General features: G+C 51.0%; 1 protein-coding gene across 1 annotated transcript; it reads left to right on the forward strand.

The window, feature by feature from the left end:
- Window positions 1-7416: 7416 nt before the first annotated feature.
- Window positions 7417-8096, forward strand: LOC112590733 (nucleolin-like). Its single transcript, XM_025308149.1, has 3 exons — window positions 7417-7437; window positions 7503-7670; window positions 7743-8096. Exons 1-3 carry the CDS (start codon window positions 7417-7419, stop codon window positions 8094-8096), a joined length of 543 nt encoding a protein of 180 aa, XP_025163934.1.
- The last annotated feature ends 14953 nt before the right edge of the window (window positions 8097-23049 follow it).

The raw sequence follows: 23049 nt of genomic DNA on the forward strand, positions 1-23049 counted from the left end.
CGAAAGTTCGCGAGTTGTGAAACCAGACGGCGGCACGGGCCTACTCAACGTCGACACTGTGGATCGTCAAGTTGAAGAATACCGGAAGGGCGATGCAATCTGTCGCGCGTATTCCTGCGTTTATGATACTTGACGCGCGCGTACCGTGCGGGCGATCGACGGCATATCGACCGCTGATCCGAATGATACATAGATGCAAGTGCCTTTGAGCGATGTCCAATAAAAATGCTAACATCTACGTTGGAGCATGTGAGTCGTTCGAAGATATGTCCGAGCTTTATGGACTTTTTGTTGAACTCGAACGTTATGACGGTGTCGCGAATTCGTTCGCAGAGACGAACCGCGCAGTCACTCTATGTCTGTTGCATTGATCAACGCCACACGTCCATCACGCTGTTCGCAGTTTACTTTTAACCGTTGGCAAAACTTTTGCTCGGCGAGTGTGCCGATTCTTTTCTGGTCGCTTGCAACGAATTGCCGATTCGCAGTTTACGCGGCTACTCGATATTTCTGCTGATCGTTCATATCAAAAGCGTCTCGGCTGACGGCCGCTCGCCGTCGATTCATGATAAAAATGGTGTCATATCTCCGGAGATTGTGCTGTTTCCGTTGCTTGCTGCGCCGCGAAGCCACATTGAAAACGCCGCTCGAACAAATGCTCCGTGCGGCATGGTCGCTTGCCTGCAAAAACGGCGCGTGTGTGGCAGCCGACGTGCTTTACGACAGGTCTGTATTCGCGTACGGAAGTGCTCGATATCGTGTTTGAATATTTGTACGCACGCGCGTCGACGACTCGCGATTCGGTCGACCATAACGACAGTTTGTCGAGCGCGCCTGAGGCTCGCGATCTCTACGCTGAACTGCTGCGTGCGAGAGACGTGCTCGAGCTGGCAAACTTTTGCACTGACGTTACGACCGGCACGCGATACCTCGATCCGGGCAACGACACGCTCACGTGTCCACGCAATTCGGACACGTTTCGCCAAGTATCTAGCTGCTAGGTTCATTTCGCTGGTGAAGAATCGAGCGCATCGCGACGCCTCGGCGAAACCGCCGCGCGACGAGACGCCGGTGTCGGCGTCGGCGGTGCGACGAGACCGGCGCCAAATCGCGCTGAGGTTCGAAGTCGCACGTCGAGATCCCGGCTTTTCGCATCCGATTGATCGAAGCGATGGAGCTCGTTGGCAAAACGTATCGCGGCAGCGCGGCTGGGCGGCGCGGCCAATTCGTTGGTCGGTAACGGCGGCGAAAAATGCGTCTCAAGAGAGCGGCCAGACGACGATCGTGTGCGGTCAGACGCTCGATAAATTTGTGCGTTACATAGACAAGCGCACGTCACATTACATTGTGCTGAATGTCTATCTGAACAGATTCGAGCTGAGCACGCCCGCAATGTCGTGCACCCTCACGATCAATTACGAGGACTGCAATCCGCCGAAGCATTATCGTTTCAACGAAACGACCGATCGGCAGTTGAATCGATTCGCGCATCACGCGATAGAACACGCGGGCGAATATTTCGCTATGGTGTGTTCGCGCGACGCGATAAATCATTATCTGTACTCGAACGTGGTGCCGGAACGCACAACCTGGCGCACCGACAACGCGCTCGCCGCGACGGCGACGACCGTCGAGCAACAAGGTGACAACCGCGAGAAAGAGTTCGCTACTACGGTCGATGAGCAGCAAGACGACGCGGACGATTGCATATCCGCAACGTCGTCCGTGTTGCAATTCGTGTGCAATTCGATCGGCCGTTCGTCTGCAAGACGGCCGATCTGCTGAATCTGTTGCCGCAATCGCTGAGCGAGCACGACGCCCGATATATTTTGCTGGAATCACCTCCGTTCGCGCGCGCATTCGCGATCATCGCGCTGAATCTGGCCCACTCTTTCGGTCGTCACTTGCTGCCGAGTCGCGACGGAGTGCGACAGTTGATGCGCGTCCTCGTGGAATCACCGCCGCAACATGGCAACTCCAGCGTGCACATGACATACATGTTGCACGCGCCTCTCGGTTGCAGGTCGTTGTTACTGACGACGCGTTCGGTCGAATCGTTGATCGAGTTCAACGAATCGGCCGAGCGCGTGGTCGAACGACTGGCCAGAGATATACTCGTCGAGAGTCAGTCGCTACTGCGCAAACGAATGCGAGAAGCGATCGCGCGCGAATGGGACGGCGGTCGCGTCGAGAACGATGTCTCCGCCTCGTCGTCGTTCGCCGACACGTCGAGCAGTAAACGCGATAATGCGAAAGCGAACGACGAGGCGTCACGACCGCTCACCGATCAGGAGGTGCTGATGCGCGAACTCGAAAAGTACAAGCGCAAGCTCACACTTAGCTTCGACGACGATGACGACAACGCGAACGTGATCGCGGACGTGCCGCGATCGGGCTGCGACGACATCGCGGTGAAACGCTCGATTCGCGATCTAGTGTCCTCCTCGGTGATGTTTCACACCGTACCTCCATCGTTCAACGTAGCAATCGGCGCGAAACGCGCGACGCGACGAAATCGCGGATGCGACAGCGATGATCGAGACTCGCGCGAGCGATCGTTGCGGTCGGCGACCACGACCGTCAGTCTGGACGCGATGCGCAATTTTTGCGCGTCCTGGCGTCTGCACGAATTCGTGCTAGCTCACGCCAACGATGAGGCGCTCGTGCGTTGGGTATCGTTCGTATCCTCATCCGTCGCAACCGAGAACGACGGCGCGACTCTGGTGAACATCGCGGCGGCGTATTTGTTTCTGGTGACGCGCGAACGAGAACGGCGCATTACGTTCATTCGCACGTCGCATCATCGTGAATCGAGCGATCGCGACGAGCGATTCATTTGCGCGCACGGTCTGACCGATCTGCCGGCGTCGTTGCGGGCCGCGCGCTCACTGAGCGATAGCATGAACGCATTCGCTTTATTGTCCGATCCGCGATGCTCGCTATTTGACGAATGTCACGACTCGCTGTCTCGTCTGTATTCTGAGTGCCACATTCACTCGTACGACACAAACTCCCTGTCGAAGGGACTGACCGCGTATGCAACGTCGAGGCCTGAGGGAAACGATGTTTCGAACGATCTAGCGTACAGCATCTGCACAGCCCTGGTCACATTGTTCATATTCGCGCGCGGCGACACCAGCGTCATTATGTTTCTATTGCGTTACATCACGGCCATTCGATTCCCCGGACAGTTTCTCAAAACTGCTGTTACTGCTGCAAGGCACGAGCGACAGCGGCAAGAGCGAATTCATGTCGGAGATGTTGCGACCGGTGTTTTCGAGCGTGCTCAGCGGCACACTCAGCAACGCCACGCTGAGACACGGCATCAAAGACGAGGTGAATACCGATCTGATGAGCATGATGCGATCGCACATCTGCCAAGTCGACGAGCCGGAGCGCATGAACGCGAATCTCTTCAAAAATCTCATCTCCAGCACCATGATGAAGAGTCGATATTTTCATCAGCAACAGACGCAATACCTGCGAAATTTGGCCAAGATAATGCTCATGGTGAACGACGCGATATCATTGCGCAGCGACGCCGGAGTGATTACCCGATTGAAATTTTGTCTGCGCATGCTGCACTGCTTCAAACCGCTGCACGGCCGACATCTCGACACCTCGGTGGATTTCGTCAAGACTCACGCCACTCCGAGCGTCTCCTATCAATTCGCCACGCTACGCTTCGCACGAGGGATCAACTATCAGGCGTTTCGCGCCGGTCTGTTTCTCACGATGGAACACTACGGCACAGATATGTGCACCTACAACGACGCCACGTACGCGTTGTACGACGCGATCGCGACGCGCCAGGCCAAGATGGAGCGACTGATAGAACGCACTGAATTGAACTTTAACGCGGCGACGAAAGCGTATCTGAACACCGGGGCGCAAGGATTGGCGCTCTTTTGACGAATGCTGGCCTTTCACTTGAGCTATCGAGTAATGAAGATGTACAATCGCGCAAATTCGCGCGTCGAAGACGACGACGAATCGTCGTCGTCGCAATCGTCCGAATGCAAGCCGGACGATGAGCGTGATGGCGCGACAGCGGAATCGTCGCCCCCGACGACTGTGCCGCAACTCGACACATACCGTCACATACCGTCACATACCGAGTGTAATTTCCGAATTTGCAGACTCGAACGCAGCAGCGGACGATAATTCCGCGCACGGCGACGAGATCGCTCTTCGGCGCGATGCGCGAATGCGCAAACGGTCGGTGCGAATCTTTTGCGACACCACTGGCGACAAACTCGACGATCCGATAATCATAGACGAACTGCCAGAGACGATGATACGCGATGCTCGAAACCTGCACGTCATGATCGACCCGTTCGAATTGTTGCTGCAACGTTATCGTATTCGCGAGGACTCTATCGTGACTATGCGCGACACCGATCTGTATCGATTTCTGCGCGAATTTGTCGAGGAAACCGGTTACCTCGTGTCTCGAGCAAACTTTCGCGAAATAGTGGTCAAGATTAAGGAGCGCATCAAAACGGATTATCCGAATGCTTTCGATGACAAACAGCGCGTGTTTCATTTGACATTCGCTCAGCGCTAACGACGGCGAATGCCCGCCGTCGTATCATCATCGAGCCACGACTTAACAACGGCGGAGAATCGGCGATATTTTTTCGCACGTCGATCGAGAAACCGCAGCGCGACTGGATAGTGACATTCGCAAATAGGGGGAAACGTTCGGGAAAGTAAGAGTGAGTACGATCCGTCCGTTCGGGTATAAAAACACCGTGCTCGGAACGATGGAACAATCCGGCGATAACGCGATAACGATGGATTTTTCGACGACGATCGATTCGTTGGTGGCCGCGAGCGAGCGTCAGCAATCGCGAAACATGCCGTCGTTGTTTCCGAACGAGTCGATTTATCATCAGACGAATGATCAAATCATCGATGACGAGTTGACTGCTCAACTCATTCGCGATGGCTACGACGTAAAAAACGCGGTGGAAACGCTAAACATGTTGCGCGATCGTAACGTCGGCACAATGGTCGATTCTTCCGCGTCGTTGTCAACGGTGGGCGGCGGCAGCGGTGCAACATCCGCGAATACACCAGCTACTATCGCGCAGCATTATCGATCTACCGACGGGTCCAACAACGGCGCCCAGGCTCCAGCATCGTCTTTGTCGCCGACGAACACGAGGAAACAACATACGACCGTATCGCAGGCGGACGGTCGAGGAGGGGTCAAACTCGCTGTTCCGGAGGACACGATAAAAAATGATTCCAACGGTCAGAATAACGAGACGCTGCTCGTTTACGACCGACAGCGAACGGTATCATCGAGCGCTCATCGAGCAAACACGCTAAAACGACTGTCTCGCGATTCGTTTCACGATTTCGTCAGGTTTACAAACGCGTACAATGTGCCGCCGATCAACGCGCAAACGCATTCGGCCGATCTGCTCAGACAATCGTTGACGCACGACGAGGCGAATCTGTGCTCCGGTCGTACACTCGTGCGACGCAATATGCACGATCAATTTTACATGATATGCCAGGATGCCGACGTCAATCCGGATCGCGCGAAACGAAGACTACTCGCGGTGTTGAGCTCGTTTGGCACGTATGGCAATATCGCTGACATCGCGGACAAATTGATGATTCGGTTCATCGATTATTGGTACGAATACGTCAACGAGTTTGAGTGCTTGCTCCGGCAAATGAACACGTCCGATTTCGCCAATATCGTGCAAAATCGCAGAGTGGACGAATCGCTCGGTGGTATGTGTAGCATGTGCGCCGCTCAGTTTTTGCGATTCAATTGCATCGGTAAATTGGGTCCGAAATTGTTCCCCGCGTCCACGCAGCACGAAGAGGAGCGATAATGACGAATCGACGGTCATGGAAGGGGCGGTTCGTGGAGGTGTAAAGAGGTGAAGGATTCATCAACCGCGCAATGACCGAGGAGTTAAACGACCCGCCTCGAGGAGAAACAAAGGTCCGACTGTAACGCCGAATCAATCGACAATGGCGATCACCGTCGATCTTTACGACGCGAATGTAAAACGGCGCCAACCTCCGCACACTGGCGTTGGGGTCGGTCGCAAGAGAATAACCAACGCTGTCGGCGTCTCGCGAGCATCGTCTTCACCGCAGCGTACGTCGGCCGCCGAACCGTCGCGCCCGGCCAAAAAATCGCCACCGACGAGAAGCAATCGCGATCCTCGTTTATCGTCGCGCGAACGCTCGAGCGAACGTTTTGTGACCGACGACGATGATGCGGATTACTATTCGGACGAACCGGCCGATTATTCGGAGGACAACGACGACTAGGAGGAAGACGATGCGTATCGCGACGACAACGAGCAACGTCGAGATCAACGAAAAAAAAAAATATTCGACGATGACGCGTGCGATGTGCGATTGATCGCAATTGTACCGAATGTACTTTATTTTATGCTAATGAGCGTCGACCGTACTACCGAGATCAAACACACTATCGAGACAGATCCGAGAACCGGAACGATCGGTTGTGCTTTACCGCGCCTAGGCGACACGACTTGTTACGCGCGATGCGGTATGTTTCAATTGGATTTGACGCGCCCAATCTTGTGTATTACAATCGAACATTTGAGGCGGTATTGCGCAACGATGGTCGTTTTATCAGATTGCAAATAACCGATCGACGCACAAGCAAGAATGCGTCGAATCGAACGTTTAGTCTCGTTGCAAGCATACCGCGCGAGCGTTGTCTTTTCTCGAAAACATTGTAAAATTGGCGTATTCGCACATGCTCGATGTTCCTTGTGACCGATGATGAACGTGTAGCAATAATAAACATGTATATCGTTATCAGAATAGCCCAGTTTTTTTTCGCATCTCCCAGTCGGCACATACGTAACATATTTACGCTCGCTCGAGTGTTTACTACTTTTTCTCAGTGGATTAAAATGTTATCGCCCGTCACTCGAATGACTGATAATGATCATAGTAGCCCGAGTTTTTTTCAACTTGTAATCAGCTCGCGCAAATTACGTAATGTGTTTACGCTTGCTCGAGTGTTTACTATTTTTCTCAATGGGTAAAAAATGTTATCGCTCGTCACTCGAACAAATGATCAAGAGAGCGTACCACTCGAGCTTATCGCGTTTCGTCAATCGAAAGTTATCTAACGCTCAAAAAAATTGTTTTTCTCATACGCACTATTTACTATTTGTTAAAGTATTTGATATCGAGGTTTATCTTTGCGCAATTACTCTATTTTTCGCGATAACGCGCTAGAAGTGACCGAAATGTTTATCGGTTTATCGGTACTGATAGATCAAGGACCACTCTGGACACTCTTCACGATAACGAAACGGTATATATCGCGATGGCGAGCGAGGGCATCATTCACTCTCGCACCAACCTCGCACTCTGCACCATCGCCCACGTACTCATTGAAAAATGGCGCAACTTGTTTGCACGGTAAGACATACATTATACACGATAGTGCAATATTTTACTAAATAACCATTTGTATATTTTTTCAGATGTACGAAATGTCAAGCTGCGAAATAACATCTTCCACGGACACTTCACCGATGCCAATCAATGACTATTTGCAGCAGTATCCAAATTATTGGATATCTCAACGTCGAATCAGTCAATTGATTGGCTATGCGAACGATATCATCGGGCTGGACGAGCACGAGGATATCGTCGAGTTGGACGAGCACGAGGGTGCGCCCGAGTAGGACGATATCGACGAGCACGAGAATGCGTCCGAGCAGGACGATATCGACGAGCACGAGAATACGTCCGAGCAGAACGATATCGACAAGCATGAGAGTGCGACCGAGCAGGACGATATCGACGAGCACGAGGATGCGCCTGAGCAGGACGAGTACGAGAATGCGTCCGAGTCGGACGATGCTGCCGAGTCGGACGATGCTGCCGAGTCGGACGATGCTGCCGAATCGGAGGAGGCGGTAGTCGATGTGACAACTGTAAGCGACGAAATCGTTGACATGATTAATGTTAATGACGAAAATGAAATAATAACTGTGGACGATGATGACGAGAATGACGACGATGTAATGATCATACGGCAAACTGAAAAAACAATATACGTAAACATACCATAAATGTTACGATAGATGCGAACAAAAATATAGAAATTAACACGCGAAACCGAAAAAAGCCGAGATTGCAATTGTATGAAGGAACTGACGGATTTATTGTTCAAATAAAATACGATTGAACGTTACTTCGCAAAATTTATTTATCGAACCCACATTACAATTGATGCGCTGTACAAATGGTCTATCGCGAAATTAGACCGTGCGAGACATCAGCATCGCCGCGGGCGATGGCACCGCTTGATCGAACAGAGCCCCCTACGCTCGTTGGTATCCTATCCCGGCGACGCCCAGATCCGACTCTGCTCACTCCACGCCGCACATACGAGGCTCGTCGAGCAATCCGCGAGCTTGCGACACGGTCATCCACGCTTCTATGCATGGTTCGCCATCGTCGCGAATAACGCTCTGCAGCGTGCGAGCGTCAAACGCGTCGGCGTTGCCGGCGCGCTCATCGGGCACACACGTGCGCAATCGTTCGTCGTATCGCGCAGTATCGCCGCACTCGCAAGTGTTCTTCTCGAAATTCGGCGCGATGCTCTCGTCCGCGTGTGAAATCAGAGACGCGCCAGTGTTGCGCAACAGAAACAATCGATAGAACAGTGCGGCGACGTAATCGTTGTCGCGCTCGTCGCGCATACCCGGTGGACACACGAATCGAAACCCCGCGTTATTCGGTAACGGTTCGTCGATCGAGTCAAACGCCAGAGTCGAGTCGACATGATCGATCCAGATTTTGCCGGTGGCGCGATCCAACAGTCGACCGTTGCACACCACGATACGATTGCCACCTTCGCCGGCAAAGGCTCGCGTCTGCGGTATACAACGCCAACCGATCGAGCCGTACACGGCGATACTGGTGTTCTCGTTGCACATCGCGGCGTCCATCGGCAAACAGTATCCACCTGTGCGCGCAACGCGTCCGTTGATGATCGCGCCCAATCGATCATAATATCGATACTCGACACCGTCGGTCGCCCCGCAGTAAGAAAGACAGTCGACGTAATCGTCGTCCGCTGAGACGAACACACCGTGCGTCAGACACTCGTTTCGTCGCAACGCGAGATCTCGCTCGTTGTCGCACGAGACCTTGTCGTTGACTTCTCGACGACGCGACAATCTCGGCCGACGATTGCCGACGAATCGCATTCGCGGCAACGAATCGATTCCAACGTCCATGGCCCGACGTAATTTCAATGCGCGATCACGTCGACCGTTTCGAGACGCGTCGTCCACGGCGGCTGACTCGTCGTCGTACCAAGCGACAAGATCGCGAGAGATTGCATCGATTCAAGGACGACGAAACGCATCGAGGTACAGAGCACGAATCACGTAAAACATCAAAACTATGCACGCGACCGCTAGAACCAATCGAGCGATCGATACACCGCGCGACGAATTCGCGCCACCGAACGGCGAGGCGTCGTATCGGCGGTCTCGTCGCTGTTCGTTCCACTTCGAGTCGTCGGCCGGCTCGTACATACGGGCCATCCTGTACTTCTGAGTTTCTTCATACAGGATAATTCCGCCTCTCAATTTCTCCTCAGATTGGTATAAACGACTTCCAAGATTGTCTTTCTCCTTTTTTAGTGTTGCCATCTCCGGTCTGATTAATTTCAATTGCTCTATTAATTTCTCCCCTTTTTCCTTTTCAGCTTCTATCGTCTTGTCCTTTTGCTTGGCTTTCTCTTCCCATTTCTTGCAATCCCTCCATTTTATCCTGTAATATGCCGTATCCCTGTGCAATTGCTTTGCCACGTCTTTCATTTCCACCATATATTCCCAGCATTTTCCCATCCTTTCCTTCCAGTCCTCATCTATCAGATGATCATTTAAAACCTCCCATTCCTTTTCCCAGTCTCTAAATCTTTCCTCCGAGTATGCGAGTCTTTTCGCACACTCAAGGGACCTTACCACGTTCGGCTCCGCACAGACCGCGAGATGCGCCACCTCTTCACGCAAACGCGCGTTAAAAGAGGGCTGCGAAGAGCTCGAAGACGAGGACTCCCATCCTCTCTCCTCCTCCTCCTTCCTCCTTTTCTTATTTGAATCAGCCATTTTCGGTATAATCCCACTATCCCCCAGCGGCTCGACCGGCCGGGCATGCCCGCATCAGCAGAGACTTGACCTACTGGTGTCCCCGAGTTCCCACGGGGAGCCGGTCTATACCTCGGGCCCGAGGAGAGGCATCTCGGGCACTGGGTTCCTGCCCCCTACTCCCGCCCTGACCCCTATTGCTGGGAGCCAGGCTGGTTTCGGAGGGCCCCGGCTTCTGACCGCCGGGGCACCGCTGGGGGCGCAGCCACGCGGAGGCCCCGTGGAAGGAGGTAAGTCACTGGTGTCGCTACCCACCAGGACCCCTCCCCTACGGCGGCCAGCATGATCCTCCGCTCAGGGGGTGACTTTAAGGTGTAGCGATCGTCACCCCCCGGGCTCACCCCGGGGGGCCCCGGGCCTCGACCTCGGAATACGTCCGAGCGGCCCGGAGCCCCCCGCCAGTCCGAGTACCGTGGGGGTTCCAAACCCCACGGTATGCAGACCCGGGTGTGGCACGTCCCCTCCGGCTGCCGCAGCACCAGCGTGCAATGCCTTCGGGGACGACTCCTACGCACGGGACAGGCAGAGAGGGCATCACCCTCTTCGGCTGCCGGAGCACCGGCGTGCAATGCTTCCGTGGATGAATAAACGCCTCCTACCTGCCCCTAACGGCCTCCCTGGAAACTCCAGGTCAGCCACTACGCTCAAGGGGGGGGTATCAGGGAGAGAAAGGAGAAAGAGGTGGAGGAGAAAAAGGAGGAGGAGCTGATAAGGCTGGAGAGGGAGGTCTGGGACCTCTTCGGCAAGGGAATATATCGTTCCATGGAAGATACACGCCCGGCCGAGGAGATCTATAGGGATCCCGCCTTCACCGAGCTCTTGAGGGGCACCAGAGCCTCGTAGCTGGCCTCGGAGGTGGACCGCGCGTTAGGCGCGGTGAAAATGATAGCGTGGAGGTCCCGGACCCTGAAAGGGACTTTTGTGGGACTTATTAACCGCCCAGTTGCCATCTCCGAGGCGGCGATGGCCACCCTGATTGCAAGGGTGGCGGCGCAAGAGGGGGAGGATAGTGAGTCCTCCACTCTCAGAAAGGAAATGGAGGGTATGAGGGAGGAGGGTAGGAGGATGAGGGTCGAAATGAGGCGGCAGGCTGAGGAGCTGAGGACTCTAAAGGCTGCTGCCCCGTCGACTCTCGGCCTACGAGAGTATCCCCTTCACCCCTCCAGTTTTAGTTACAGGAGGAGGAAGACCTCGCGGACGCTACAGGGGCTCCACGACAACGGAAGACGAACTAAGGGATGCCCGGACCCTAGAGAGGGAGAGGAGGAAGTAGAGGAGGACAGGGAAACCCTCTCCGCCCCTCTCGGGAGAGGAGGGAATGAAGATAGGGAGAGGGGTTTCCTCGGGAGAGGTGCCTTCGTATGACGACAATCTCCCGGAGGAGACCCCTCCCCCGGTGGAGAGACCGGAGGGGGTGATAGAGGCCCTGGACGCTACCTTGGGCACCTCGAGCCCCTCTGGCGGCGTCGGGGCGGGATTTGACAACCTGAGGGTTGTGGTGGCCCGCCTCGACATCGAGAGAAGGTGCAGCCGTGTGCCTGAGGTGGCGGAGGCCTCGACACCAATTCCGGCTCCCAGGAGGAAGGAAGTTCAGGCGCCAGGAAGGATCCAGGCTCCACTTCCACCCATGGAGCCAGGCCAATGGAAGAAGGAGAAGGCGAAGAAGGAGAAAGAGAAGGAGAAGAAGAGAAGGAAGAGGGAGAGGGAGAGGAAGAGGGCCCAGAATAGTGGAGGCAGGGGTCTGTCCTCAGGTTCCCAGGTCAAGGGTCCGGGTACCCAAGGAAAGAAGGCGGGAATGGGAGTCCCGGCAAGATAGTTGCAGGAGTTGGCACGTGCACCTGCTGAGAAGGGGCTAGTGAAAGCCCTCAACCCGGGAGGTGGACAAACGCATGCCAAAGAAGAGGAAGATACCTGGGCGCAGGTAACGAGGAGAGAAAAGAAGAAAACGCTGGCGGAGGAGAAGGGATAGGCTAAGGGAGGAGCCTCTAATCCTCCCCCTAAGGCGGGACCCGGGAGGGGGGCGCAGATAGCGAGGCAGGGCAGGCCGAAGCCGCCAAGATCGGCGGCCGTCACCATCAAGTGCCCAGAAGACCGGTATCAGGAATTTATGGTAGAGGCCAAGCGCTAAATTCGACTAAAGGACCTAGGGATCGATGCACCCCTGAGGGTCCGCATGGCCCTGAGCGGGGCCATGATGGTCGAAGTGTCTGGCCTCGAGGCCGGGCCTTCCGCCGACCGGATTGCGGGAGAGCTTCGTAAGCTGGCGGCGGAAAAGGGCCCTGGTTTTCGCGTCCAGAGGCCGGCGAAGTTCGCAGCGGTGCGATTCTCCGGCCTGGACGCGACAACCGGGGCCGACGAGGTGGCGGCCGTCGTAGCCCGCATTGGGAGATGCACTCCCGCGGAAGTGTCCGCGGGAGGTATGAGCGTCTCCCAGCGGAGCATAGGGGCGGTTGTGGTGCGGTGTCCGTTGGCGGCGGCTGCGAAGGTCGTTGCCGCAGAGCGGGTCCGGGTGGGGTGGACCCATGCCGGAGTGACGGCGCTGCCCGCTCGTGCACTTTTATGCGTCCGGTGTTTAGAGCCAGGGCACGTGCACGAGCGGTGCACTAGCGCAGCGACCGCAGCGGTCTTTGTTATCGCTGCGGTAGCCCCGGCCACCGCGCCAAGGGATATACGGCGGCGGCTAAATACCCTGTCTGCGCCGAGGCGGGCAGGCCCTCCGGTCATAAGATCGGAAGGCCTGCCTGCAAGCCCCCTCCCAGGAGGAAAAGGAGGGGAGGTAAGAAGGAAGGAGAGAAGCCGACTGTGAAGGGAGGGGTCAAAGCGGGGAATGCCCAAACCCCCGCGGAGACCCCCCCCGGAACAGTTGTTGTAGGTGGGAGGTGCCGCACCCGACACCTCCCCAACGGGGGATCCGGCGGAGGAAAAGGGACCAGAGAAGACCCGACTGCCGGAAAGGGACCGGGAGGACATAGAAGAGGAGGCAGCTTCGACGGTTCTTATGTCCCAAGAATGGCTGGAGAAGGGACATGACTGGAGCTCCTCCCAGGAACAGGAACAGATGGAGACGACATCCCCGGCGAGGAAAAAGACGGGGACGGAACAAGACCAACAGAAAGAGGAGGACCCGGACATCAGGAGGAAAGGAAGAGTGAGAAGGGTGGACCTCGAAGGGAAGCCCCCAACAAACCTAGAAGGAGAGCCGGTGGGAGTGCCACCCCCGACTTCCCAAGTGGACACATCCCCCCATATTTCCCAGGGGTGGGAATGGTTCAGGTAGGGACACCCGAAGCTTCCGCGCATGTTGAGGAACCCAAGATAGAGGACAAGACCGAGGCCAATGCCCCCTCGGGAGAGGCTGAAGCGGCCCTGCCGACGGAGGTCTCCCAGGAGGGGGTGGAAGTAGGTAGCCCAGAGGAGGCGGCGAAGGCTTAGCCTTCACGTTCCTCCGGGTCCTATAGGCCAACCTCGGCACCGGCACCCGGGCTCAGGACCTGTTTTCGAACAGGATCCTAGAGCTGGGTGCCGGGCTGGGGGTAGCCACCGAGCCGCACTATGTGCCACCGAACAGCTCGGGCTGGTTCGACAGTAGTGATGGCCCGGTAGCCATGGTGACAAACTCCGCGGCGGGGACCTCTCCCTGCAAGCTCAGGGAGGATGAGTCCTTGTTCGTGGACTGCGGGCCCATCACGGTGGTGGGGATTTACCTCCACCACCGAAGAAATAGACAGGGTCTGGGAGACCTCGCCCGTATCAAAAGGTTCCTAGACGGGATCGGGGAGGTGGTATGTAGGTGCCATCCCCGACCCGTCGTTATTGCTGGGGATTTTAATGCCCACTCGGAAGGGTGGGGCTGCAGTTCCCGACAGAGGAACTCTCGGGGCGAGGCTCTGATAGACTGGGCAGCGAAGCTAGACCTCTTGCTTATGAACAAGAGGTCGGCCAGCACCTGTGTGCGACTGAAGGGGGAGTCGGTCATCGATTTGACCTGGGTAACTCCTTTAGCCGCCCGGTTATTCCGGGAGTGGATGGTGGAGGTGGAGGGCGAAACACTGTCCGATCACCGGTTCCAAGTGTGGGCTCTCTGCTCCCCAGACCTCCACAGGTGCGGGCCTCCCGCTGCCACGGGGAGGGGGACTTTCCCCTCCCCAGGAGATGGGCTCTCAGTCGACTTGACGCGGATAGATTCAAGGCGGCCGTTCTCGTGGCTACCTGGCACTTTGTAAAGGAGCCGTGTGAGTGGGCCCTCAGTCCCTAGGAGGAGGCTAAGGAATTAGTGGGTATTGTGGCGCCGGCCTGCGACGGTGCGATGCCCCAAGCCCACCTCCGCCGTCGTCGGGTTGCCTACTGGTGGACGGAGGAGATTGCGGAGCTCTGCGACTCCTCTGTCCAGGCCAGGCGGTGTATTTACCAGGCCCGACGAAGAGGCGGGGATGTCACGAGGGAGAAGGAGGGCTACCTGGCTGCCAGGAAGGCCCTCCGAGTCGCCATCGCCGAGGCTAAGCGAGCAGCCTGGGAGCAAATGACGAGCTCCCTGGACGTTGATCTGTGGGGGCGTCCATATAAAAGGGTAATGGACAAGACCTGCCCTCGGGCGTCCCCGCCAACGGAGTCGTTGGACAGCCAGGCCCTTGAGGGGCTCCTCGATACCCTCTTCCCGAGGATGGAGGGGGCCCCCCCAGGATTCCCGCCCCCGAAATGGGGGAGGGGGACTGGGAAGAGGGTCTGGCTGTGGGACCAGAGGAGCTCGCTAAGGCCAGGGGAAAACTCGGGGGCAAGGGGAAAGCCCATGGCCCCGATGGGATCCCTGGCCGAGCCTGGGCTCTCGCCCTGGGCAACGAAAACCTATCCATGGCCTTACGCGGGGTTCTAAATGGGTGCTTCAGGGAGGAAGTGTTCCTCCGGCTTGGAGGAGGGACAAACTGGACACAAAAGGATGGAAAGCCACCCGGGAGCGCGTCGGCCTACAGGACGATATGCCTGCTGGACGAGGCGGGCAAGGTGCTGGAACGCATCGTTGGTGACCACCTCGTCCGGCATCTGTCCTCGGAGGGGCCAGATCTCCCCGACCGTCAATACGGTTTCAGGTCCGGGGGGTCCACGCTGGACGCGGTCCAGTACCTCCGGGTCCTAACCGCGACGGTCGTGAAGAGAGGGGGACGGGTGTTGTTGGCGGTATCGTTAGACATTAAAAACGCTTTCAACACCCTGCCCTGGCCGGAGATCGGACGGGCCCTTGAACACCACGGGATGCCCGTCTATCTCCGGCGAATACTGGCGGCATACTTTGAGGACAGAGACCTCGCCTTTCCGAAGAAGGACGGGGTCCAAGGCCGGTGCGCGATGGAACGCAGTGTTCCGCAGGGGTCGATTCTCGGCCTCCTGCTATGGAACATCGCATTCGACCGGGTGTTGTGTACTCCCCTTCCCCCAGGCTGCCACGTCGTCTGCTACGCGGACGACACGTTAGTGGCAGCCGGGGGAAGGAGCTGGGGGGAAGCTCGTCTCTGCGCGGAGTGGCAGTGGCATTGGTGGTGAGAACCATCGTGGACCTGGGTCTGAAGGTGACGCCCCAGAAGACTGAGGCCGTGTTTTTTCACGACGGAAGTCGAGGGTCGCCGCCTGAGACTCGGGTCCTGGTCGATGGCGTCCGCATCTGCGTCAGGCCGACGATTAAATATCTCGGCCTGACGTTGGACAGCCGTTGGGAGTTTGGCCCGCATTTCAGGGAAATGGCCCCCAGGGTGCGCGAGGCCGGACTGGCTGTGGCCAACCTCCTGCGCAACCTTGGGGGTCCAGGATGGAGGGCTCGCCGCCTGTACGCGATGGCTGTACTTTCCATAGCCCTGTACGGGGCGCCGATTTGGGCGCCTCAGCTCAGCGCTTGCCGCATGCGGCAGGCGCTGAGGCCAATGTACAGGGTGATACATCAACATATAGCTCAGTACGACGGATTGCCAGTTGCTAGGAGCGCCAGTAATAACATCAATGTCGATAATAGCAAGCATGTCGGTATAGTCACTTACGTACCTGTGAAACGAAATTGTGCACTAGTCGTCAACTGTTTGGCATAATAAGATTAAAAACATAATATTTATAAAATATTTTGAAATGTAAACATGAAAAAATAAGACTTGGATTGAACAGTCATTCAGTCTTGGAGTCGACGAACGACGCACGCGGGTATATGTCTAAATAGATTCTTGAAGTTCGATACAAGAATTTGCAGAATTAATTTAAAAACGCAATTTCGACACGTAAATACTGTCTAGAAATGTTAAATAATTTATTGGAAGTACCGGCCTTGTAATGCTCGGATTCTTGAAGTCTCGCAAATCGAAGCTTCTAGAATCCGAGACACAATCATGTTCCATGAAAGAAAAAGGGTAAACCGCGTCAACAAGACTGTGTTTACTGTTAGTCACGCGTTGCCATCGTGCGAAGACGCAACGTTGACTCGCGGTTATTGAGCCGATTCGATCCTTCTTGAAAAGTAATTGGTTCCTTACGCCTGACGGAACACCGAGATTTTCGAGAGCGAGTATTCGGTCGGCGTGCGAGAGCGGCAGAGAATTGACTATCTACGCGAGAGTAAAGTCACGCGCGCTGCACAAGTGCGTACCGAGTTCTTCGTACTGCATCGCCTTGTACTGAGTTCCTTGTACGGCAATTACAAGAAACTTTATCGCGAATCTTCCACGGAGCTTACTGAATTGAACATCCGATCCCGGTGTCGCCGGTCAGATGCACTGAGCCTTTCCGTTTTTTTTAGTGACCCACTCACGCGATAACGAACACGTGAGGACGCGGTCAGATACAACGTAGAATATTACGACGCAGGATACCAATAAATGAGCAACAATTATGTAGGTATGTAATCATTATTTTTTATTTTGCAGAATATAGAGTTAAATGGAATTGTGTGAAATAATAAACGTGAATATTTTTATAACAATGATATTTATAGATGTTTACAATATGATTCATTTACAGGAGATGCTCAAAATACCCCCCATCGTGCTCCTCACATAAAGTTGCTCGCTGCACAAAACTTTCGCGTACTTTGCGTAACATTTGCGATGTAATTTCTAAGCATGCAGTTTGTATGCGATTAATCAAATGTTCTCTATTCTGTGGTATTGTTTGATATATCTGGTCTTTTAGATACCCCCACAGAAAAAAATTTAACGGAGTAAGATCAGATAAGCGTGGCGGCCACTCCTGAAAATTACTATAAATCCCGATCCATCGATCGGGGAATTTTCTGTTTAATATTTCACGGGCGACAACGGACGTATGGGCGGAATGACCATTTTGCTGGAAAATTATAGTATTCCTTAGAATTAACGGCACATCTTCCAATAAGCTGCTTAATATGTCGTCTACAAAGTTAGCGTAAATTTCGCCAGTGATATGAACATTCTCTGCGAAAAAGAACGGTCCAATAATATTATCGTCCAATATGCCCGACCAAATATGGACGGAATATTTCCCTTGGACATGGACGGTTTTGCGGCAATGGGGACTTTCTTCTGCATAATGACGTTCATTATGACGAATAATGCCGCCGTCACTATGAAAGACACTCGTCCGTCCATAAAATTTTTCTTAGAAATGCATCATCTGCCGCGTTGTCATGATCAATCTGTAAGATATTGGCATAAATAAAACAATATGTTCATTACATGTTTATTACATATTATTTTATCCCAATCATATACTTACCTTGTCTAAAATCCAATCGCAGAATGCTTGACGACGATGAAAATCAGCAGGAAGTAATCTTTGAGTTGGGTGCCTTTTGAATGGATGCCACGCAAGTTCCTTGTTTATAATGCGGTGCACTTTACTCTGGCTTAATTGTAGAGTACGCGCAATAATTCGTGTACTTGTATGCGGGTTATTTTCGAGTTCTGCTCGCACCGCATCAATTGTCGCTCTATCTCTAAACGAGACATGATGTGACCTTGTAGAGGCATGCAAAGTGCCATGCTCGCATAGTCTTACGCAAAGACTGCGAAAAAAGCTATGTCCCGGGTGCCTTCTGTCGGGGAAACGTTCCGCGTATAAAGCTGCTGCATGTCTCTGATTTTGTTGGCATTCACCAAAAATCATAATCATCTCCATCAATTCTCTATTAGTATACCGTCGCACAGCCTCCATTGCACTAATAATATGCACTATTGAATTGCACTACTGACTGCAGGTCTACGTGCATAACCTGCCAAAAGTGTTCGTAACCCTTGTGAGCGAGAAACAATTGATAGATGCAGAATCTTTAGTCTTATTACTTATTACAGTCTTATTACTTTATCCTCCGGCTGACAGATATATAAAATAGTGAAAAGATTCATATTTTAAACAGAAAACTGAGACCTGAAAACTACCTGACTACGAACATATTAAATTACGAAAAGGTACTTCTCAGGTCAGAAGAAATTGAACTATTTTTATCAAATTATATTTTAGCTAGACCTAAATAAGCCATCTCATTTATATTCAACATATCTAATAGAAATATCTATTAATAACAATGTAATTTAAGGAAAAGTTTAAAAAATATATTGGTCCTTAAAACTACACTTCGATATATTAAACCTTATATTTCGAAAAATAACCAATATTTTTTAAATCAGCAAGCGGTTTATACTTAGATTAGAGATGAATTCAATATCTATATAATAAAATTGGATAATTTTTTTCGGTCCTGAAAACTGCCCTTTCATATACATACATATATATATATATGATATAATATAAACTTTTATTGAGTGGAACTGAACCGATTGTGCATTGCAACACAGATGTGTCAACGTCAACGTTTTAAAAATATGGCACTGAAAAGTGCCGATTTGCCCCACCCTCTACGGGTAGAGTATGTGTGGTGTATGTGTGTGATGTGAGGCGTAGGAGTAGCACGTTACTCACAAGTAGCTCTGCGAAATACGTGTGTTGTGTGTGTGCGTGCATGTGTGTGCGTTTGTGAGCATATATGTGAAATCCCTCTCTCTTGTGGTAGTCCCTCTCTCCTGTGGCAATCCCTCCCTCCTGTGACCGTGGATTGGCGCATCCGTAAATACCCTGTAAATACAAAAGTTTTTACCTTTTCAAAAAATTAACATAAAAATAAGTATTATCATAACTGTCGTAATCGACATATTACCGTTTATTTCCTTCTTGTTTCTTCATGTATTTTCGGGCTCTTCCTCTTGTTCTTCCTCACGATCGTCGCCCCAGAAGTCCCTCTGGATGCCGTCCTCCTTAGCCCTCCTGCCGTTGTCCCTTGTCTTCTGTGCCTGTGCCGCTCCTTAGCTGTTCATAAGGCCGCTTGCATTTGAGTTTGGAACTCGGAACGCAGAGGCCTTTCGAAATGCCGGTTACGACATATACCATCCGGAAAATTATAAGTTATCATTATATATCATGATATGTATCATATAGATGCCGAAAAAAATATTATATTAATATCATGTGGCAAACATCGAATGTAGTGATATCATAACGACGTACTTGCTACGTCTGTCAAGATAGAGTTAAGTGACATGAATATATAAAAGCCTTATCATTTCTTACATCAAAACTTAGACGATATTCAGCCGTACACATAAATTTGCAGATTGGGTAAGTTACTATCATTTTCACAAGATCATAACAAATAACTTATGTGTTGGGCTTAAAATCGTTAAACTTGTGATGCAAGGAATGGTAGGCATTTATAGATTGCCGGTAATTATTCAGTTCAGGCCCCTCACCTCCGATTTGGTTGAAACTTACATATATTGTGTAGTTTGACGCGTACAAAAACTGAATCTATAAGTCAAAATCGTCGCTCTGCACTGTGAATTGAGATATGAGGGTCAGTTCTTTATAGCACTCTGCTGAATTAATGCAATGAGTTAAAATCTGATAAGTATATTTTTTCTCACTCCAACTTATTGCACTAATTTAGCAGTGCAGCTACAAAGAACAGACCCAATAATGATTAAAGTTGACCGGGATGACAGGTTAGAAAATCTGTCATACTAACGAGTTATAGCAACACTAGTATACTCTGTGGTCACACAAACAGCAATAATTTTATAGTTTATAGATATACTTTAGAAGAAATGTTAGATTAAAAAACAATTAAATCAGAATATTTATCAAAGTACCTAGCAAACACAATGTTACATGTAACGTACATGTTAGTCGTTATTTCTTATTAAATCTTTGTCTTCTTAAATGAGTACATATATTAGATTATAAATAATAAAAACATTTATTAAAAGATATATAAAAATACAGGTGAGCACGCGCAGAGTATACTAGTGTCGCTACGATTAGTTGCTGTGACAGATTTCCTAACTCGTCATACCGGTCAACTTTAACGTTTCATATCTCGCTTCACGGTGTGGACCGACGATTTTAGCTTACAGATTCGGTTTCTACGCGTTAAAATACATAATTCATGTGAATTTCAGCCAAATCAGAACTGACGGGTCTAAATTGGATGATAATTACCTTAGATTCATATGTACTTATCCCTATCTAAATAGATATAGCAAGTACATCGCTACGTATGCGTGTCTTATTGTTACTGTATTCATTATATATAAAAGTTACATGATCTTCAACGTCACACACATAGAGTGACACTGAAAATAGTAGTTTTCACACATAATAAATACAGAAATAATAAAACACATATAAAACAAGTTATGAACAAGAAGTGTACTTACAGTAGATGGCTTTCACCAAGCGAGTGTTGTACAATGCCTCTTGATTTTCCTTACCCCCGAACCAAGTCAAAAGTGGGGTCAAGGAGTCCTGGATGCTGTCCTTGAAACACAGATTTGCAGCTTCTTTAAAGTTGAAGCCACCGATGTAATGGAAATAGTTGAAACAGGAAAAACAAGTATAATAACCGAACAAACAATACATCGAAAGACGTCAAAATGTTTCTTTCTGCTTACAGCATTGTTGTAAAGTTCTTTATCAATATCCTGGAAAGTACGTAATTGTGTGATCGATACAATGGGGAATATCTCTGGTCTACATGGCACTGAAGCACATTGGTTGGTGGTTTGCACGCACTTGTAGATATTCTCCAAGAGTGTATTCATTTTCCTGACAACACAAAGTAAGGAAATATCAGTTTTAATTAATTTTTCTAAGATGAAAAAGTATATACTCACTTCACCTGTGACTCCATATGATCTAAACGATCGTTCACCTCCCTGTATAGAAAAATAGCATTTTTAAACGTTATTTTTGACAAATATACATATATATACATATATACATACCGATATTGACTGTCCATCTTCTTCATTATCTGGTCTGGCATCATCGCACATCAGGCTGACCATAAGATACTTGTTCAGGCTGAAGCTGTACGTTCTCTCTCTGCATTCTTGTCCAACTCCGTGCTGTGTCCTGCAACTCAAAATATTTATTACTAACATAGTATGACGCTTCATTCTCCGGTACGTATGAATGATAAGTTTGGATGTGTGGTTCGTGTAGCTCCTGTAGGAGCAGTGTATGTTGTGATGTTTATGTGTGTAGGAATATGTGTGTGTGTATGAGGTGGCATGTATTGTGTGTACGTGGAAATATTAATGGAATTAATATCGGTCTCTTTATCCTTATTCAGGATGACCCTTATATCTTCAATATCCTCTTCGATCTCTCCCTCTGGTATGGTGCTTGGCGGGTATGCAGTTCTCTTCTGTGGTGGACCTTTATCCGATGAGGTGGTCTTGTAGCGAGCTGGTTTATTAATCACACGTTTTGGCTGGTCTTCCATCTGTAAGTGAAAACATGTAAATAGATACATTAATATAGATTAATTGATAATAATATAACAACATATTCTTATAATATATAACTAATCAAACGATTCATTGTGTCCTCAGAAACAAAATAAAATAAGAAGAAACAAATACAATTAGTATGCTAATTCATAAACGTGGACTACGTGATGTAAAAATTATTGGATAGTTCCTCGCGTAGTTAGCTTACTACTAATGAGTGGATCATTATTTAATAATACTAGGTGCACAACTAAGTTTCCGGGTTTTTTTGATCAATGAAAAATGGAAAATTTCAAGAGAAATACAAAGAATGATTTATGAAAGTATCGTCCTTCGCTAGTTACACATTTTTGTCATCTCTCTGGCAATACATGAATACCGCGACGATAAAACGACGCGTCTTACCGCAACCATTCAACCAAACAATTTTGCACTTCGAAACTGGCCAAGTGTTGCCCAGCCAAGCCATGCGCCATCGACCGGAACAAGTGATAATCGGAAAGGGCCAGGTCTGGCGAATACGGCGGGTGCGGTAGCAGATTCCATTTCAGCGTTTCGATGGTGTCTTGGACGATGGAAGTGCGATGGCACGGAGCGTTGTCGTACTGCAATATCACTCGTTCGTGTCTCGTGTCTCATTCTGGCCGTTTTTCAAGCAATACGTGGTCCAAATTAATCAGTTGTTGTCAGTAGCGATGCCCATTGACAGTTTCGCTCGGTTTCAGCAGCTCATAGTACACGATTCCTTTCTGGTCCCACCAAACGCAAAGCATTGTCTTCTTTCTGAAGCGATTTGGCCGTGCCGTCGATGTTGATGCTTCGCCAGGTGAAAGCCACGATTTTTTGTGTTTGGGATTCTCGAAATATATCCACTTCTCATCGCCAGTAACAATTCGATGCAGGAAACTCTTTCTTTCATGCCGCAAAAGCAAAATTTCGGAAGTGGCTCTTCGATTTTCCATCTGTCTCTCAGTCAACTCATGCGGCACCCATTTTCCTTCCTTTTGCATTTTTCCCATGGCATGTAAACGTTTGGAAATACCTTGGCGAGTCATGTTTAATGCCTCCGC

Source organism: Harpegnathos saltator, unplaced genomic scaffold (assembly GCF_003227715.2).
Source record: "Harpegnathos saltator strain DR-91 unplaced genomic scaffold, Hsal_v8.6 scaffold14, whole genome shotgun sequence".
In the NCBI taxonomy this organism is placed as follows: domain Eukaryota; kingdom Metazoa; phylum Arthropoda; class Insecta; order Hymenoptera; family Formicidae; genus Harpegnathos; species Harpegnathos saltator.